Source organism: Myiozetetes cayanensis, unplaced genomic scaffold (assembly GCF_022539395.1).
Source record: "Myiozetetes cayanensis isolate MyiCay16 unplaced genomic scaffold, myiCay2020 scf4, whole genome shotgun sequence".
Taxonomy (NCBI): Eukaryota; Metazoa; Chordata; class Aves; order Passeriformes; family Tyrannidae; genus Myiozetetes; species Myiozetetes cayanensis.
In genome coordinates, this window is record NW_026087631.1 from 71766160 (window position 1) to 71784841 (window position 18682).

Genomic DNA, 18682 nt, shown 5'->3' on the forward strand with positions numbered 1-18682 from the left:
AATTACCTCTAACTGGTGCTAGTTATCCTGACTTAGAGGGAATGTTCTTCTGCCTGTAAAAGGCCTGTTGAAGGATGCAAGTGGATATGAAATTGCCTGTTGATATATAGGTCCCACTCAGCATTTCTTATGCTCACCCTGAAGTCCTTGTATGGCAACATAGAGGGTATTTATCAGAGCAACTTGCTTACATTAAGAGGTGGGAAAACCCTTCTCCTAAGTGTGTAATCAAACCATTGTTCTGCAGCTCATTAATAACAAGTGGCAATTGATGAAGACCTCCCTGTGATCAAGGAGTCACAGTAAGCCCACCAAGTCATCCACAGAGGCATCTCCATCCCACCATCCCATGCCTCACCACGGCTCTCGCTCCTGAAGAGCTGTTATGTCTAGTAACACAAACATGCTCAAATTACTTTGCAAAGTATTTACCCAAATTGCTGTTTATCTTCTAGGGAAGGTGACTCATAAGACACACAGTTCATACAACCAGTTGTGGCAGAGACTCTGCACCCTCAGTGCTTGTAAGGCAGGAAGCACAGGAGAACAACTGAGCCCCAAACCCCCTCGACATCGGGATCTCACATGGAGCTGGCCTGGGTTTTCAAGCAACAGCTTTCAAAATTGCCATTCTGCCTTCCTCCTCTGAGTCCTCCTGGGCAGTTCTCTCAACAATTTCATTGCAGCTTTTGCAGCTCCCTGAGCAAGGGGGAGCCTGAAGACCCAAGCGCATCCGCACTTCCATGGTGGTGTCCCACCCTTACAAATGCCAGGCCAGAAGCAGCAAAGGCAGCCACCAACACGACACCCTTCCCAGACCACGTGGAAAGATAAAAATCCTTCCTGGGGAGAACAACAAAACAGAAGCAGAGCGGCAGCAGGACCACACTCGCCCCAGCGCAGCTCGGGACGTACCTGCTCATCGATCTTCCTCTGGAGCTGGACCACCTTGTTCTCCATGCCGACGTTGAGCTTCTTCAGGTGCTGGGCTGAGCGGGCCTCGATCCTGAGTGCCTTCAGCTGCTGCCTGGCCTTCATGCGCCGGTAGTAGCACTGCAGGACGATGGTGGCAGCCCGCACCCTGCGGAAGCGCGTGCGGGCCAGCCAGCCCCGGGCGTACTTCTGCAGGATGGTGGCCTTGTGCTCCACCAGGATCTGAGCAACACGGGCAGGAAGGGGACAGTCAGAGGAAGGAAAGCCATAGGATCGTAGAACCATGGAATGGCTTGGGTTGGGAGGGACCTTAGAGACCATCTCGACACCCTCACGGCAAAGAGTTCCTTCCTAACATTCTGCCTAAATCCAGCCCCCTTCAGGTTATGGCTATTCATGGGAAGTCACCTGTACAGGTACCAGCAGCCCTGGTTTGGCTGCATCACGGCACTCAACACTTCCCAAACTGCCTTTGGAAGGGCTTGTCCTCCAAGGAGTGTCCTGGTAGGTGCAGAGGGAGATGGCTGGAGATAAAGGCATCCTCTGTCACAGATGGGACTTCAATCCCCCCCTCCTGGGGGTTTTCTCCAGACACTGTGCTTGACACATCCAGACCTCTCTTAGGAGCTTGGCTCTCTAAAACGAGTCAAGACCTGCTTGGCCAGTGACATGAGGGTGTATAACCCTGGTTAGTGAGTAGAGAACTTGATGGGAACAGGGGGCATCTGGGCTCAAGTGAGGCTCCACGGACTACCTCAGAACAGTACTGAGATCCACAAGATCCAGTGGATAAATGGATAAAAAGATCCAGCAGAATAAACAGCCATTAACAGACACACAAACACTTAGCAGTAAACTTACTGGCCCTTCAGCATCAGATATAACTCACACCAGAACAGGACTGTAGATTTTTTTCTGTGTTCCACCCCTGCATTATGATAATTTTTGCTGCAGATAAATGCTGTCCTGGTGGGATTTCTTATCATGTGAATAACCTTCAGATAAAACCCTGAGTCCTTTCACTACAATCTGCAGCCAGTGCTCTCACACAATTCAATTTCTAGGAACTTTTATCTGGGGTTTTGTGAAATTTCTGGTGCTTGTGCATTGAATTTCTTCCCCAAATTTTATCACAATCTTTTCAGTAGGTGGCAATTCAATTCCTTCCTCTACAACTGAACACTGACATATTAGAGATACAACCAATATGTTGTTAATAACTTCCTTATGCTCATCTATGCTTCAGTCTGATAAGGAAATAAATAGCAGAAGAATTTAAAGATTACAAGACACTGCTGTTATTAGTTTGGGATATCTTGTCTCAGAAAAGGTACCTTCTCAGCTTCTCTTACAAATCTTTTGTTTCACCCTAAGGCTTTCTTTGCCATTGCAAATTTTAATTCAGAATAAAGGGATTGCGTGAACTCAGGATGCAGCAGGAGTTACTGGGAAATGAGCTTTGTATGTTTCCAGCCTTGGCATTCATAGATGGAGAAACTGGGGGTGCCCAAAGAGGTACAAGAAACCCCACTGCATTGCCTTGGGGACCTATTCCAGCCTTACAGAAAAGTTTTGGTGGGCACTGGGCATGCCCTGACCCCAAGGAGCATCACCCACCACCCTGCACCTGTTCCTGAATGAGCCAATACCTGTGCCCACCACCTATACCCAGGTGCTCCAGAGATTAAGGATGTTCAGATTCGAGAGCCCTGGACTTCTCCGACTTCTACAACTTGTTAAGATTTGGGCTACCTTTAATCTCAGAGTGTTTAACTGCTGGAAAAGCTGCCACCCCTGCAGAGGCTTCCAATCTGAAAAACAGATTCTGAAAAAGCAGCGGAAGCACAAATTCCTTATCACCAGCACCCAGCTGCTCTGTCTCAGAGGACAACCCTGATCTCTCTGGCAGGTTACCAAGTGTCCAGGTTAACCTCCACCATCCCCAGGAGCAGGTTTTCCCCTCCTGTCTCATCATTCTTCTCACTTCTTCAAGTGGGCCCATGGCCCAGTTAGGCATAAGTTCAGGGACCACCAAAACAGTGCTGGATCTGACGAGTGGACAGAAGATTCCCCAAAGCTGTTCTCAGTTTCCTGACAGACAATAGCTGGAGAAAGAATTTTGAAAAGGAGGAATGGCTTCACACTGACAGGGGGCAGGGTTAGATCAGAGATTGAGAAGAAATTCCTGGCTGTGAGGGTGGGGACGCCCTGGCACAGGTTGCCTAGAGAAGCTGTGGCTGCCCCTGGATCCCTGGAAGTGTTCAAGGCCAGGATGGACAGGGCTGGGAACAACCTGGTCTAGTGGAAGGTGTCCCTACTCATGGCAGGGCAATGTAAAGGGATGAGCTTAAAGGTCCCCTCCCACCCAAACCTCTCTAGGACTCTATGGTTTCTCACTGTACCACTGCTGTCATCAAACTTTTAGTTTTTGCATTCAGGTCCTGGTTTAACACAGAGAGCTAGTGTAGACAACTAATTAAAGGGAGATTTCTATCAACAAATGACTTGTTGCCTTCCCTGACAGACCCTACTTGTCTTCCTACTCTCCTGGAAACAGCACCTGCAGCACAGCTCAGGCACAGATTCAGTTGGCCAGGGAGGTTTTAGCAGAGAACAGATCAAATGACATTCCCAGACTCCCACAATGCCTTCCAGCACCTGAATGACTGACTTCATTTAGCTGCTCCACTGAGGTGCTGCTGCCAAAATCTTCTTTTTTTTTTCTTTGCACAGCTTTAAATTGCAATGCTCACTGCCACTGTCTGCTCTCCAGAAATATCAGAGGCTGTCGGCTTTGTAAACATCAAAACAGCCACAACAAACACATCCCAGTGCTGTGGCAGCACAGGTAAACACAGAGGCTCTTCCCACTCTTTCGTAATGCAAAACGGAGTGTACCTTGTGGTAAATCCTCCTGGCAAACATTCCCCGAGCAAAAGCCTGGATGGTGATGGTGGACTTGCGGACCCTCTGGAAAGCTCGGAGGATCCGCAGCATTCGGTACTGCTTCTGCAAGACGATGGCAGCTCTCGTCCTCCTCAGGTGCTCAGCAAGCCTGCAAAGCACAGGAGAAAGGTTAGCAGGAAAACCAAACTCCCCTTCTTTCTGCCAAATAAGTTTTAAACTGGACAGAGAGAAAAACTCTTTTTCCCAAAGTAGTTTGGTGGTATTCAGGAAAGACCACCCCAACAGTAGGGCTAAGGAAATCTCCATGCTATCAGACAGCACCTATGGAACCCAGGAGCACTGGAGCCACAAATCAACATACCTCATTGTTCCCAAACAGCATTAAAAACAAGTATTTCCCGGGGTTTTCCCTGGATTTAGTCTCTCTGCCTTATGTACCTGAGCCAATCAATGTCCAGGTTGGCTCCATCACTTCCCTAACTATAAAAAGCCCATTTTGCATGGGGTATCTACTGACTCAGTGAAAACAGCAGCAAACTGATTTGACATTTCAACTGGTGTTTGGCAGTGGTTTGGCAGCATTTATGAGCAGAGCCTCAAGCAATTCATGGAGGGTAAATAATAAGGGATGTGGTCAACTCTCCACCACGTGGCTCCCACTCCCCAACTGAACTCATGCTCAATTTGTTGTTACACCGGTTAATAAATCCCATAACACTTCCATTTCATTTGATAATTAGCTTGTTTTGTTGAATTTATGACTCATTTATTGCTCTCAGTATGAAGCATTATACAGACATTTGATTCACTTCTTCTATTTCATGAAAAGCTTATCACAGCTAAGAGCCACATCATATTGGTTTATATATCCACTTGATCAAGGTCAATAGTTCCTCATTAGGACTGCTGAACCAGGGCTTCCTAAAGAGGACAAGGGATGGTCTGTCTCCAAAAAGAGGAGACAGCAGTTATTCAGATGCCATCCATCACCTATGAAACCTGCACAAAGAGGGGAATTGAAAAATCATGTAGGAGAAACACTCCAGCAGGTAGTTTTTACATGTCTGCTTCCGGCCTCTCTTTTAGCTCATACTCCATTGTAGGAGAATTAGAAACCTTTTGGGTTGAGGCAGGAGTGAACCAGCTGGTGGGAATTTGAGGAGTCTCAAGGACTAAGTGTTTTGAGAACATGACAAGGACTGGACATCTGCAGGAACAAGAAAAACAGCACCTGCAGATAAGAGTTTGAGTTAGACCTGCCAGGAGGCATGTAAATAGAGCATTGTGGTTAGATTTAGAAGGAGAAGAATTTAGAAAATAAGATATGTTTGCTAGCCAATAATAATCGTGTGAACAGTGTGTGTTCTGTGTGTGTGACCAATAACAGGTTAAGTAGTCAAATATGTGGTAGTTATTGAATTGTATAAAAGTTAAGTGTAATTTCCAATAAAGATGAAGCTTCCAGAACATCATATTGGTGTGTGTGAAGTTTCCACTGGGTCTCGCACGTGGTTACACCCCATCACTTTGACATCAGCAGGCATCTCTCCTCCTCTCCCTAGAGGAATGGTTGACTGATGTAAACTCAAATGTAAAGTCCAAATCTGTAGGTGGAGAGCCAGTCTGAGAGGCTCAAATTAATCCCAGAACAGTTTGGGTTGGAAGAGACCCTAAAGATCAGCTCCATCCACCCCTCCGCCGGTCAGGGACATCTTCCACTAGACCAGGCTGCTCCAAGCTCTGTCCAACCTGGCCTTGAACACTTCCAACTCTCCCTTTTCCTTAACCTTCCTCTTATTGCTTAGGTCTCATTTGCCTTGTCCAAGGCTGCAAGGCTGGCAAAGAGGGACCTGTCTAGAGAAGTATGTGGACTGACAAGAAAAAACCCTGCTCAGTTTTAAATAAAAGTCACCAAACTGCCCGTCTTTGCTTCTTCTTCTAGACCTTCTCATCCCTGGATTATCCACGGCACCAACCCCTTTCACAATCAAAAGTAACACCACAAATTCAGCCAGTACCTCTGATGCTCTTCCAAAACTCAGTGTGACTGTACACTGCAGTGTCAGACTTGAATAAGGGGCAAAAGATGGAAGGTGATCACTGTGTTGGGATGCTATTCCTTTGCTTTGCTGCTCCCTCACACTCACCACACACCTGATACCAGCAGCCCAGAACAGTGTTATCTACAGAAATCCCAGCAAGCCAATGGCATGAGGGAGCTTGAGGTTCCTTCCTACGAAGTGTTAACACTGAGCTCTGTTATTCTGTACCATAAACAGCCCCACTGCCAGTGATTCTGAGCAATTTTTCTCATTAAAAAGGAAACAGCCAATCAATCCTGAGAGCTCCCCTTGGACATTAAGGAGGCACAAAGCTGGTCCCTGCAGAAGACAGCGCATACCAACTAGCCAGCTGCTCCCTGGCTAATCCAAATGCTCTTTACCACAGGTAGTCCCAGGAAAATATTAGTTCTGTGAAATACCTTCAGCTAAATACTTCAGAGTACTTTAGTCATCTGATTATAACCCAGTTGCCTATGCTTTGACCTTGGCCCAGCATCTAGAAATTAAACTAATGTAGACGGGAAACCAGTTTGAGGCAAAGAATTTTAATCTCTTGCCCCGAAGTAAAGCTGAGGAGAGGGGCCAGGAACGAGTCCTGATTTTCACACAGAAACTTCCACCACGCTGTGCTATCCACATGCACAATACGCATCTTACTTTCAAGGCGTTAAAAGGCAAGGCCCCATGCGGGGCATTTTCTGTGTGAAAACCACAAGTTTAGGATCCACAGGATGGAAAATGGAAAACACAAGTGCCCAGCAGTGGTTTTACACCTGAGTTGCCAGCCAAGCCCTTCCTCGGAGGGACCCACCTCCGTGCCAGGTGCCCACGTGTGTAGCGCTGGAGGACGATCGTGGCCTGTCTCAGCCTTTGGTACTTGACCCTCTGCAGCCACCCCCGCACCGTCTTCTCAATTATGATTATGGCAGCTCTGAACTTGTCTGCCCGCAGTTTCTCCAGGTACGCCACCTGGCCTGCGCGGAAGAAGATCTTGGTATGTCCAAACTGGAACTTGTCTGGATCCTTTTCAAAACCACAAAGGAAACGAAATTCAATTAAGGCAAACATTAATATTTTCTTTTTTCTCTTCAGTTTTGTGCTGCTTGGTAGATACAGAGCAAAAATCCCCCTTTGAATAAAATGTCAGCTCACGTCCCTTCTTAATTGCGTGATGAAGATATTATTAGACTCCAAGCTACTCAAGCACTACAATTCAGTCTTAAATTCCATGTATTTACACAAATTTTGAATGGCTTGGGAAGTTTTTGGTTCGTTTTGGGTTTGGTTTGTATTTGGTTTGTTTGGTTTCTTTCTTGGGTTTCTCTAAAGCTGAATAGAGAAATAAGAGAATCCTAGAATGGTTTGGGTTGGAAGTGACCTTACAGATCATCTAGTTCCAACTATGGGCAGGGACACAATCTAGACCAAAAATGCAACATCACAGCATTTAAAGAAGGGATTTCTTTCTCAAAAAGATTAACGTTTTCATCTGCAATGTCATTCAAAAGGATCTGCAGCCAAGGGAAACACTTGGTGCATAAGAAAAACAGCTTTTGTAGAGAGGAATGCAATTAGGTACACTCCTCAATATCCCACAGGAAAACAAGAGATCAGATATTACAACCTGGCTAAGGTGCTGTGCAAATTCTGGGCTACCCAACAGCAAGAAACCTCTGTGTGCATATTTGCTATTTAAAAATAAAGCACAGGGGAGTGGTAAGGTTTTGGAGGGGGGGGGGAGGGCAAAAACTCCCAATTTGTTTATGGGAAAAGAATCCCAATCTGTGGGGTGCTTTTTCCACATCTGGCTATTACAAGTCCCCCATACATCAAGATAAGGCATTTTTTGCACTTTTCTCTTAGTCATTAGGGCAAAGAGTGATTTAATGATTGACTAAGGTTCATGATGTTGTCCCAGGCTGGACCTCTAACACATGCTCCAGCTATGGCTGGCCAAAAACAGAAGGAGGGCTTGGGGGGACACGTTTTTAAGAAATGGTCAGTTGATCATGTCCGGCCAGTGACAGCAAACTCAGGACTTCACCAGCACTGAAATGGTACATTCATCTCGACCACAACCATGAGATCCCATGTCACACTTGCTCCCTCTGCCTCCTTGTAAGACCATCTCATTTTGGAAAAATCCCCAGGCTGCCTGGGACGAAGAAGCACCTGCACAAGCAGCAGGTGAAGCTGGAGCAGGAGCAGCAATTTCAGATCACACCAAAGCCATGAGCTTCTGTGCTGTTAAAATCATTGCCAAAGATCTGGTGCCAGCTCACCTTAATGAGGTCTTCCAACAGGGTCTTACAGATCTGCTTCTTGTCTTCCTTACGGAGGTCTGTCTTCCTTATAAGCACACGATATCTCTTTAAAAAGTCATAGTAGGACCACCTGAAAGCAAAGCATACGCTGGATTAGTCTGTATGCTTGGCAATATTTCCTTAAAATAAATGGTTTGGAGTCATAGATGAGTCAAAATATGAAACTCATACTTTGAGGGATCTCTCACCACTACCCTCAGAAAGGATCAAAGACAACTGAAAGTAGCTTGGTCACCCTCAACCTGGCCCTCACTCTCAGCCACTGAATGACCTTATCAGGGCCTTTCTAGCCTGGAACAGAAAGGTCACAGATCACCTTGTTTTCACTCTTCCTGATGTGCTTCCCAATCTGCTGCACTTTACCAAATGCAACAACCCTGTTCCTTTCAGGAAGCAGAGGCTAACTTTGAAGAAATCATGTATCTTCTGACTGGCCAAAAAAATAAAAAAGCAATCTTGATAGTCATAGACAATGAATGAAAAAGATATACTGTTTTATTTTGTGTTTCCAAACTCTGCTGAATATTTATTAGAATCAATTAATTCATTAATTGCTCCATCATGAGGTCTGTGACGTAGACCCTGGAAACACACACAAAATCTTTTGATGCTGAAAAGACAAAGCAGCCCCTTGGAAGATGCCTCACTGTCACCATCAGTGAAGCTTCCAAACAGGCAACACTAATTGCAGGGTTTAGAGCACTGCATCCTACTGCTAGGAAAGAACATCTCCTGCTGCTCCTGTTAGATATAGAGCCTGCAGACTGGGATCCTAAAATTGCTTCAGCATCTGCTAAGTTTCAGCCTTCTGTAGTTTAACATAGTGAGTTATAAACGCCCTCAAAACCTGAGTTTTTAATTAAAACATTAGGCTTTTCCAGCAATGTCCAGAGCGGCCACCGTTATTTGAAAAAGAAAAATAACAAACATCAAAGGGAGACTGGAAAGAATTGCTGAGAATTTGAGCCCTGCCCTTACTCAACCACCTGTGAGCCGGCTCCTCATCCACATGGATGCTGTGGCAGCCAGGATAAGAACACACTGTATGAAGAGCTGTCATACAGAAACATCTCCTGTGCCCAGCAGCCCCATAAACGCCTTTATTTTTTGTGCTATTACACTAAATTCTTCCTAATTTTCCACTTCTAGAGATTAAAAGAGGAGCAGGTGGAAAGGAAAAATAAATTGTAAACGGCCAGAGTGATGCTCATGGTGGGTCCTTACCCTTGGCCAGTCTGCAGTGGTGGGGCTGGGCGAGACACCACACCACCAGAGCAGTGAGGGCTGCCAGCTCTATAAAACACTTCATTAAACAAAGGACCTGCACAATCATCAGCTGCAGATATCGCTCATGAAACATCTTGAAGATTGGAAGATGGGGTATTTACTAAGACAGGTATATTCCTTATTTCAAAATACGCAACCAAAAGTTTCATGTCACTTCAGAAAACACAGTCAGGGGAGGAAAACCAGTTTGATTAAAAGCAGTAGTCTAATTAAAAGAGTACAGTAGAAGAAAGTGTTTGCAAACAGAATGAAGGGAGCAAAAAGGAGGGGAAAATGGACTGATAAGGACTGGGAAGCAACATGCAACTCCTGCATGGACACAACTGGCAAAGAATACGGGACTGGAAAAGCTAGGGAATCCTCAGTACTGCAACTGAAGCCAAAGGAAAGGTGGAGGGCTCCTGGAGACAGAAGAATGAGGGAAACTGTCATGAGAGGACTTCCAGTGCTCTGATTACTCAGATTAGTTCTGGAGCATCCAGATTTGGCACTGATTTAATCCCTGTCACACCTTCAAATAACCAAAAATGTTGGATTATCACTAAAAAACCTAAGATACCAGCTATGAGGAGCTCTCTCTGGGATGAAAACTGAACACAAACATTATGCAAGACTATCAGCTTTGTGTCCTGTAGGGTTTAAGCTTGAATTCGCTTTCTCTTTGCTTTCTCAGTGCCTCGGTTTTATAATTACATTTCCCATTTTGCTTTGTGCAAATAAAACCCATTTTCATTTTAAGCACGTCTGAGGTTTACACAGCTCCAAATCAAACCTGAGAGGAGAAGCAGAGCATGCAGTGCCCGAGGCACCCAGCCAAGCACACGATGCTGGAGATATCCTGCCTGGCTGAGGTATTGCTTGAGCCAGGGAGAGCTTGATCAGGGGAAAGAAGAGTCAGTTTAGGTGCTGCCATTATTAACTGCTGCTATTTGCAGAAGAAAATCATCCTGCAAGTGCCACCCAGGCTCCTCCAGCAAGAGCAGATGGTGAAGAGGCAACACAAGAAACTGAGGGCACGGGTCCAAGCTGGGTAGAAAGCAAAATCCATCATCTTCCAGCACCAAGAAAGAGACAGAGGTCCTGTAGCTGCTCTCAAACAGGAGTCAGGCACCTGCAGGAATTCCTTAAAAATAGATCATAAGTCATTACATAATGGTCTTCCTTCAGAGCCTGTTGTTCTCGTTTCACAACATGGCAAAAATTGATTTTCTACGTGTTTCCATTTGAGTCCGTCTTGAACATAAATGGCGCACTTTTTAGCAGTAAGTCTCACATGAGGTATTGGAAGTGGCAGGGAATGCACTCACTGATTGCTGCCCAGGTGTTTATCTGTGCTGGTGGCATCCACAGTCCTCCATTCACACCTCCCAGAGGCTCCCAGCCCAGTGCTGCACCTCCACAGCACAGAACTGCTTTACTCATCCTCTCACCTTCCTTGCTGAATCAGCAGGAGATGACAGCCCTGAGATCACACTGCTTGTGCTATTGTCCACAGAGTGTCAACACAAAATCCCTGCCGGGCCAGGGCTCAGCTGGTCCATCAGGAGTTTCGCTGGAATATTTGCCATCCCAGTTCCCAAGCAAAAGAAAGCTGCAGGGGCTCGTAGGTGCTGTTACAGGATCCTCCCAGGAGAAAGGAACAATTAAAGCACTCAGGTTTAATGTAACATGCCTCACTGAACCACTTGAGGCTCAAAGCTGTATAAAATTTCTTTACAACTATGTGCTCCAGGAGAAACAAACATGATCCCCCACCCCTTCAACGGAGAGCTCTCTGGTGCAGAAACACTGAAGCTCACTTTAAATTATTCTTCTGCACATACACGTCTTTTCTTTACGTTCAACACTTTCATTTTCAGAAGAGGAAAAAAGAAAAAAAAAAGAAAATAAAGAAAAACAAACAAACAAACAAAACCCACACAAAACAAAACAAACAAAAACCAAAAAACCACAAACAAACAAAAACCAAAACCAAAAAAAAAACACACTTGTTTCCCACCTGCTAAACCACGCACTGATTCCCAGCCACAGGCAAAGGATGTGCTGTGTTACCCTACAGCTTAGCAGGTTGGGAGAGATTATGGGAAGGTTCCACCTCAGTTCAACTTGCTGACAGGTATTAAATAAAAAAAAAAAAAGAAGGTTGTCAAGTTTTCAAGATGCTGCCACACAACACACAGCACTGGTATGTCTCGTGCTGGGAGCTGGAAACCACCAAGGGCCACTGAATAAATACAATTCCATATAATTTTCAAGTTATAAGATCCAGATAGGCAGTGTAGAGAAAGAGCTGGAATCAGCAGGATTTTTATACCTGCACAGCTGAGAAAAATGAAGAAGGAGACATGAAGAACTGGGCAGATACTTCTCCAACTTTCCCAAGGTAAAACAGAATAATTTTGGGACTGAGATCAAGCACAACTAAACCTCAAACATCAGTGTTTTGCTTTGAAGTCACTAAGGAGGAAAGACAATAAAAGGAATGGAAGGGTGCAGGAAAATAACTTATGCCTGTGGAAAAAAGTCCTCCCTGGGTTCCAACAGCAAGGGGGATGCTCAAGGGCTTGGCCAGGATCAGGAAACTTGGTAATCCCTGCAATTTCTTTGTCATCTACAGGAATTATAAAGAAGGAATAAGCTGTAACACACATCACAAATTGTCTTTACTTTTTTTTTTTTTTTTCTGTAGTTTAAAGAACCAGATTTGGATGTTGTACAGAAAACTACAAGGTACAAAGCAAAGAGGCTGCTCCTGGCCAAAATGAAGGGGCTACGGACCCAAGCACAGCCCCCTCTGCTGCAGAGCCAAGCTGAGTTTATTACCTCAAATTAAAGGGAGGGCTTGGGTAAGAAACCAGGGGTGACATTCTAAGGAAGCCTCTGAAAAGCTGACTCCAAGCAGTCAGCAACTACCCAAAATATCTCCAACCCATTGTTTCAGGGTGATTACAGCAGCGTTATGTCAGCTGCACTGAATTAAGAGCTGAAAGGAGCATAATAAGTCAGCAAAGCTTCAAACTCTTACCCATAATATGGTTTTCTTTTGGTAGCCTAAAATAACTTAATGTAAAATGTTTCCATTCACGGCAACCAAATTAATTACCCCCAAGACCATCCCATGTGCTGAGCAAACCAAGTTTTGTGTTAGAAATCCTGCCAGCACCACGTGGTGCCCTCCACTGAATGGGCCGATATTTTAAGCAGTGAGGAGCTGGACTAGAATGATCTCTCCATAGGATCCAAAGCCTGTTTAGGGGGATGCAGGTTGAACCTCTCAGCCAAGATTTGACATGAAATTATTTTAGAAACCGTGGTTCAGGGAGAAAATTTCGCTTGCCTTGTTTACTGCAGCAGAACAGATTTGCCTTTCAATTAGCTCTAAAACATGCAGGCTGGCCTGGCTTGAAATTAGCTGGAATATATTCAAAGAGAAGAACAAGGGGGGAAAATACCCCTCCATTTACATATTACACCTTTTTTTTTGGGAGTGGGCAGACAGAACTGCTGGTAGCCACAGTCATTTAGAGGTTTTGTTACTTTGAAATGACAGCTAAAGGCACGTTATATAAAAAAACCGTCTGTATCCAAGGATGCCCATGATAGATTGCAATTATAAATGTTTAATGTTTATGGAGTTTAGCAGCTGGGATTTCACACTGAATTGATACAAAAATGCTGCATCTGACAGTCAGATTCAGGGACCAGAGGAAGCAGCCAAATGCCAAGAATACTTAAACTATAAATACATAACAATTGCAACAACAGTATTTCAGAGAGGCTGCAGTGCTGAGGTTATTCAGAGTCGTGGCACAGTGGGAGAACGTTGCTGTTCGACCACTGACTGGAAACCACCAGAACCAGTAAGAAGAAAAATGTAGAGTTTTGACAAAACGCAAGTTAAAAACTTGTTTTAGAGAGTATTTTGTGATTCATGGAGATCCACACCAATTAATTCTCCACAGACTCATCTTTATGCAGCCAGTTTCTATAAAGAAGATGAATGGCTGTATAGCACAGAGACATCTTCCACACTTTACCCAGGGAAGCTGATGATAGATTTACTATCTACACACCTCAGACAGTCCATTCATCACAGCCATTTATGTACATGCTAACAAATACATTTCTTAACTGCTGAGCAGCATTTCAAACCAAATGATACATTTTCAATTTACTTGAGACAAAGGCAGAGAGCAGTGCACCATGGAAATGATAAAATAAACCGGGTGCAACCAAAGTGGGGAGCACAAGGCTTCATCTTCCAGAGGAACTACAACTTACATTAAAACATTATTTCTTTTCTTAAAGGTAAAAAGAAAAAAAAATAAATTATTAAAGACTCAAAACATTGCATTCTTCAACCCATGAAGTAACTGTGATGGAGTAGTGTGAAATTAGAGCAGAAGGTGGCTTCATCCAGAGATCTCTGACCCAAGGCCACATCACTCTCAAAAAGTATGATGGAAAATATTCAGATGTAAACACTACATTTTCTACAGTTTCTGCAATAAAACTTAGCTTTAGATAAAAAAAGTTGGGAATTCTCTGTTGTTTTAAAGGTAAATTGCTTACACCGAAGTGAAACAAAACTCACAAAGATCAAGTTTTCTGTTATTATTTTAAAGGGGTTTAAATTTAGAGCCTTCACATGGGATTTAAATTTAAAGCAGTGACTCTCCTGTTTTGGTTTTATCATTAACCAACCAATATAAATCAACTTATCTCAAAATATAAGGAAATGCAGAGGAGTAATCTATCCGTAAGGTCACTTACAGATTGCATGTAAAAATGCAGAAGCAACTATTTCCCACAAAATAGGATCCTGTTAAAGCATCTTTTCCCAAGCTGGTTTATAAAGCCAATTCAAATACACAGATTATTCACAGTGTTTCAAGGATGTCTTCCAGCTCCTGGGTCTGGATTTTCAAGGCTGGAATTTTATGACCATTAAGGGTGAAGAACTACCAGAGCCCAAAGTGAGCATTTTATTTAGTGCAGAGCTGTTCCCATGCACAATTATCTTCTAGAAACATTAAAATACACAAAAAAAAAATCTGTCCTTGAAGCATCTCAAACATTGGAGAAGGTCACTCTAAAAGGCTGAAGTAGGCATTTGCACTTTTTCTTTTTCCCCCCTGGATGAAGAACAAGAGGTGACAAATTGCAGTGATTGAAGAGTTCTGTATTCTCAGTGTCCTGGGAAAAGATCTCATAACCAAAAGCAAGCAAGCAGAGCTGAGAGCATCACTTTTGAGTTTTTCAGGGTGCAGGGGTCTTTGCAACAATCAATTATTTGCTGTAAATAGATCCTGGCTGGTCTCCAGGTGCTGCAGCGGTTTCTAACAGTTACTAATTATACATTGATTTTAGTGCTGTAGGGTCTAAACTGCAGTTAGATGAGGAGAAAAAGGATAAAAGTCTGTAGTATAGTTACGAATGGAGAGGAGCTGGGTATCCCTGAAGCCCTGACAGGACCAGTAGCAAAACTAATGGACAACCCTCAAGTTAGAGCTCACCAAACCTGCACTGGGGAGGGTGACTGCTTGCTTAGCACAGAACTGCTTTCACATGGCCTCTCCCATGTGAAAAACAACAGCTTTTTCATTCCTTAAGGCTTTTACTGCAAGAGGACAGACAGATGTGGCCCTGAAACAAAGACAACAACAACAAAAATGACCCATGGGCTGTTTTCTAAGTCCTCGCTGTGTCTCAGAGATCATGAAATTTAGGAGCAACTTTTTATTAGTTACTTCAACAGACACCTTCAAGACTTCAGAGGTGAGACCCAGAAGTGATTCTGGGTTTTCTAACAGGGTCAGACCCCCACAAGGAGGACCTAAATCCCCACGTACCTCTGCCACCCTTCCACACTGGCAAAGAGAGAAATTGGTTTCTATGAAAAATTTCTTCTTCTTTTTTCCTTTTTTTGCCTCCTTAAGTAGTTGGGCTCAGCTGGTCAGGGAGAAGCCCATCATCAGCTTTTGCCTGTCCGTGGAGGTCACTGGCCAACACAGGTGAAGTGCAGCAGAGCCACCTCATCTCAACGTGCAGGCGGTGCCATCGACAGCACAGTCCTCCCCAAAATCCAGGACAGGGAGTTTCTCATGGTGCACAACATCATGCTCAGCCAACTCTTCACTGAGCATATTTATAACCTCTTTGTCCCATATAAAAAGGCTGATGGCTTTGCTGACATGAACACAAAGCAGCTTGGCACTAAAACGCAATTGATGCATTTTTAGAATTATTTGCCCTTGTCATCTTCAGGGTTTATTTATAGTTTATGTTTCCTGATTTATTAGGCCTTAAAAACCTCTTTTGAATTTTTATACCACAATCAGCAAGAGCCACACCACCCACAACACTTCCTTTTTACGATGCAAGATTCTGAAGCCTCGGATGCTTTGGATGTGCAGTGTGGAAGTCTATAGTAATAATTTACAACCCTTATTTTCTTTCTCTGCAAGTACAATCAATTTTTTTTTTTTCTGAAATGAAAATTGCAACAGATGTCTGAAGCCAGGGGGGAAAAAAAAGCACAAAGGAAAGTAAATTGTAAAAGTGGAAGGATCTTCAGGCGAGCAGGGAAGAATTTCTCTAGGGCAACATTTGCTTCCAAGAAGGATGGGTGCAGAGGATATAAAGCTGTTGTTTTGTTACTTGATGTCCACCTCCATTTGGGATCAGAGCTGGATTCCTTTATCTGCCAGGCATCAGCTTTTTCAGGGATTTCACCACATCAAATTACATCTCAGGACCAAACTGAAAGCACCAGCTGAAACGCTGGACACAGCACAACACACCCTCTGTCAGCCTCACTTTGCAGCTCTTTGCCTGATAATGAATCTCTTAGATTTGAGGAACCCAGGACCTAATGGGAGTTTGGCAAACTGCAAACAAAAAAAACCCATAAGAAGCAGAAAATCTACCCTGGATATAAACCAACCTAAATAAATACTCTTTGTCCTGAAAACACCAGTGTTTCTTTCTCTCTTGCCTCAGATAATCACAGAATGGTTTAGGTTGGAAGGGACCTTGAAGCTCATCTTGTTCCACTCCCCTGCCACGGGCAGAGACACCTTCCACTATCCCAGGTTGCTCCAAGCCCCATCCAACCTGGCCTTGGACATTTTCAAGGATGGGGGATAACGAACTTGCTGAGTAAATCACACCAGCAGAACACCACCACAGCAAACACCCAGCCCAGTACCTGGAGGGGAATCCAGCTGCACTGATCCGGATGGTCTCCAGCACTCCACAGGCTCTCAGCTGCTGCACTGCCCTCTTTGGATCAAATCTGCAATCATATTTAGGATAGAGATTAACACAGTGAAAAGGAACCCACACTTTAAGCCCACCTGACAGCGACCCTTGCAGAGACAGGAATTATCTTCTGCTCTTGTCATTAGAGTAGGGGTTGAATAAAACCACCTTCCATACTTTTTAGTCCATAGCCATTCCCTCACAAGTCTCAGGATAACCCATGCCTTGCTTTGGGAACATGCTGCACAGATGTCACACATTTCCTCTCCACATCACAAGTTGTTGTACTTTTCAAGAGCAACAGGCTTTGCTACCACCCTGCTATCAATCCCTAGTGGTTTTCTTGGGATAAGATGACAATCTGCTGCAATTAATTAGTCCCTACAGCCATAATGTACCCAGCTTTGTAAAGCAATACAATTACAATACAGTAGGGAAAGGCTACCCCACCTCAAGCTGCCTGATGAACCAGACAGTACTACTTCTGCAGTTTTAAGGTCCAGAAATCAAATTCAACAGCAAAACAAGTCTGATACATTTAACTCCATATTTATATTCATACCAAACCAGGTCCCACAGATTTACAGACTATATTTACCCAGAACAGTGGTGCTCATGCTCCCGACTAACATCAAGGGGTTCCTGAATAATGCAAGGGGTTTCTGCCCTCCTCTTTTTAGCTGGCATCATCCCTTAACACTGGCATCTCATTTCCATCATCAATTTGTGCCAAAAAACTTCATGACAACTTCCAGCTGAATACCTGGGCTGTGCTCTCTCTGGCTCCTGGCACGAGCCCACTCCAGATCAGTTTATCTTTGCTCAGAGTGAGTCCAGGTACCAGTGTCCCCCATTGCTGCTCCCTCCTTCCACCCCAACACTGAATGCACAAAGAGGTCCCAGCTCTTCAGTTCTGAAGACCCTGGAAGAGTTCCTTGGGTGAAGCCTGGACTCATACAGTGCAGATGTACACAGCTGTGTGAGGTTTCCAGAGCAAGGGTGAGGAGCCAAAAGCTTCTCACGTATCTGCTTATCTCCCCCTGAAAGCCCAAAATATTTACACCTGCAAGTCAAGATTACATGAATAATTCTGTCTGGTCTCTGCTGTACAAAAGCAGAATGGAAAATGCTTTCCTTCTTCTCTGTGCTTTTTTAAATTCCCTGGACTTGTCCAGACTTACCAGCAAGTTATTCACTGCAACACCACAAACACAATGCAGGGCGAAAAATCAAGTCTGGGCTGTCACTCACTTCAAGGAAGAACCCACAAGGGTACAATTTCCATAACAATAAATAATAAACAGGACTGGCAGATCAGCGGGGAAGCTTCAGGCCTGGAAGATCCCAGGGCAATCTCCACTGTGCACAAGGGAAACTCTCTCCAAAGCAGACAAGCCCTGCTCAGAGTGGGTGAAATGCAGTAACAGGAGAGGCTGTAGTCATCTATCTGCACCAACTCCAGCTATGGGCTAACTCTGAAATAAAAAGCTTCAAAGTGGGACTATACACACTATTAAAAACTTCTTTTCCTTGCCATGGCAGGTAGAAGCAACTGGCAGCAGGTTGCTTTTGGCCTGGAAACCCAAGTAAAAGATCACAGACCCTGCCCGAAACAGAATTCGAAAGGAAAATTGAAAAAGGAACAACCTGAAGTCAGGCATTCCCCTTGCACATCTGTCTTTTGAGGTCTTCACCATTATGGAATAACCTCAGACACAGCCTGCAGCCAGATGCAGCAAATATCATTGTTTCCTCCAGGATGGAAGCCTGACACCCCTCACCCTCATTGTAGATCTTATGTTTTCATCAACTTGTAAAGTAGGAATGGAAGTAATGCAGGGTGCAAGAGACCTGAGGAAATCAACCTCCTGTTTTTAAAAGCTGGGACAGCTGTAGGGGCAGACC

At 44.4% G+C, this 18682-nt stretch overlaps 1 protein-coding gene across 1 annotated transcript in view; it reads right to left on the bottom strand.

Moving 5' to 3' along the window:
- Positions 1 to 18682, bottom strand: part of MYO5B (myosin VB) — a 117655-nt gene that overhangs the window by 41575 nt on the left and 57398 nt on the right. The window contains exons 17-21 of the mRNA XM_050329856.1: positions 16725 to 16811; positions 8186 to 8297; positions 6715 to 6926; positions 3832 to 3988; positions 916 to 1155 (exon numbers count right to left, since the gene is read on the bottom strand). Coding sequence (XP_050185813.1) covers positions 916 to 1155; positions 3832 to 3988; positions 6715 to 6926; positions 8186 to 8297; positions 16725 to 16811 — 808 coding nt within the window. The remainder of the gene's footprint in view (positions 1 to 915; positions 1156 to 3831; positions 3989 to 6714; positions 6927 to 8185; positions 8298 to 16724; positions 16812 to 18682) is intronic.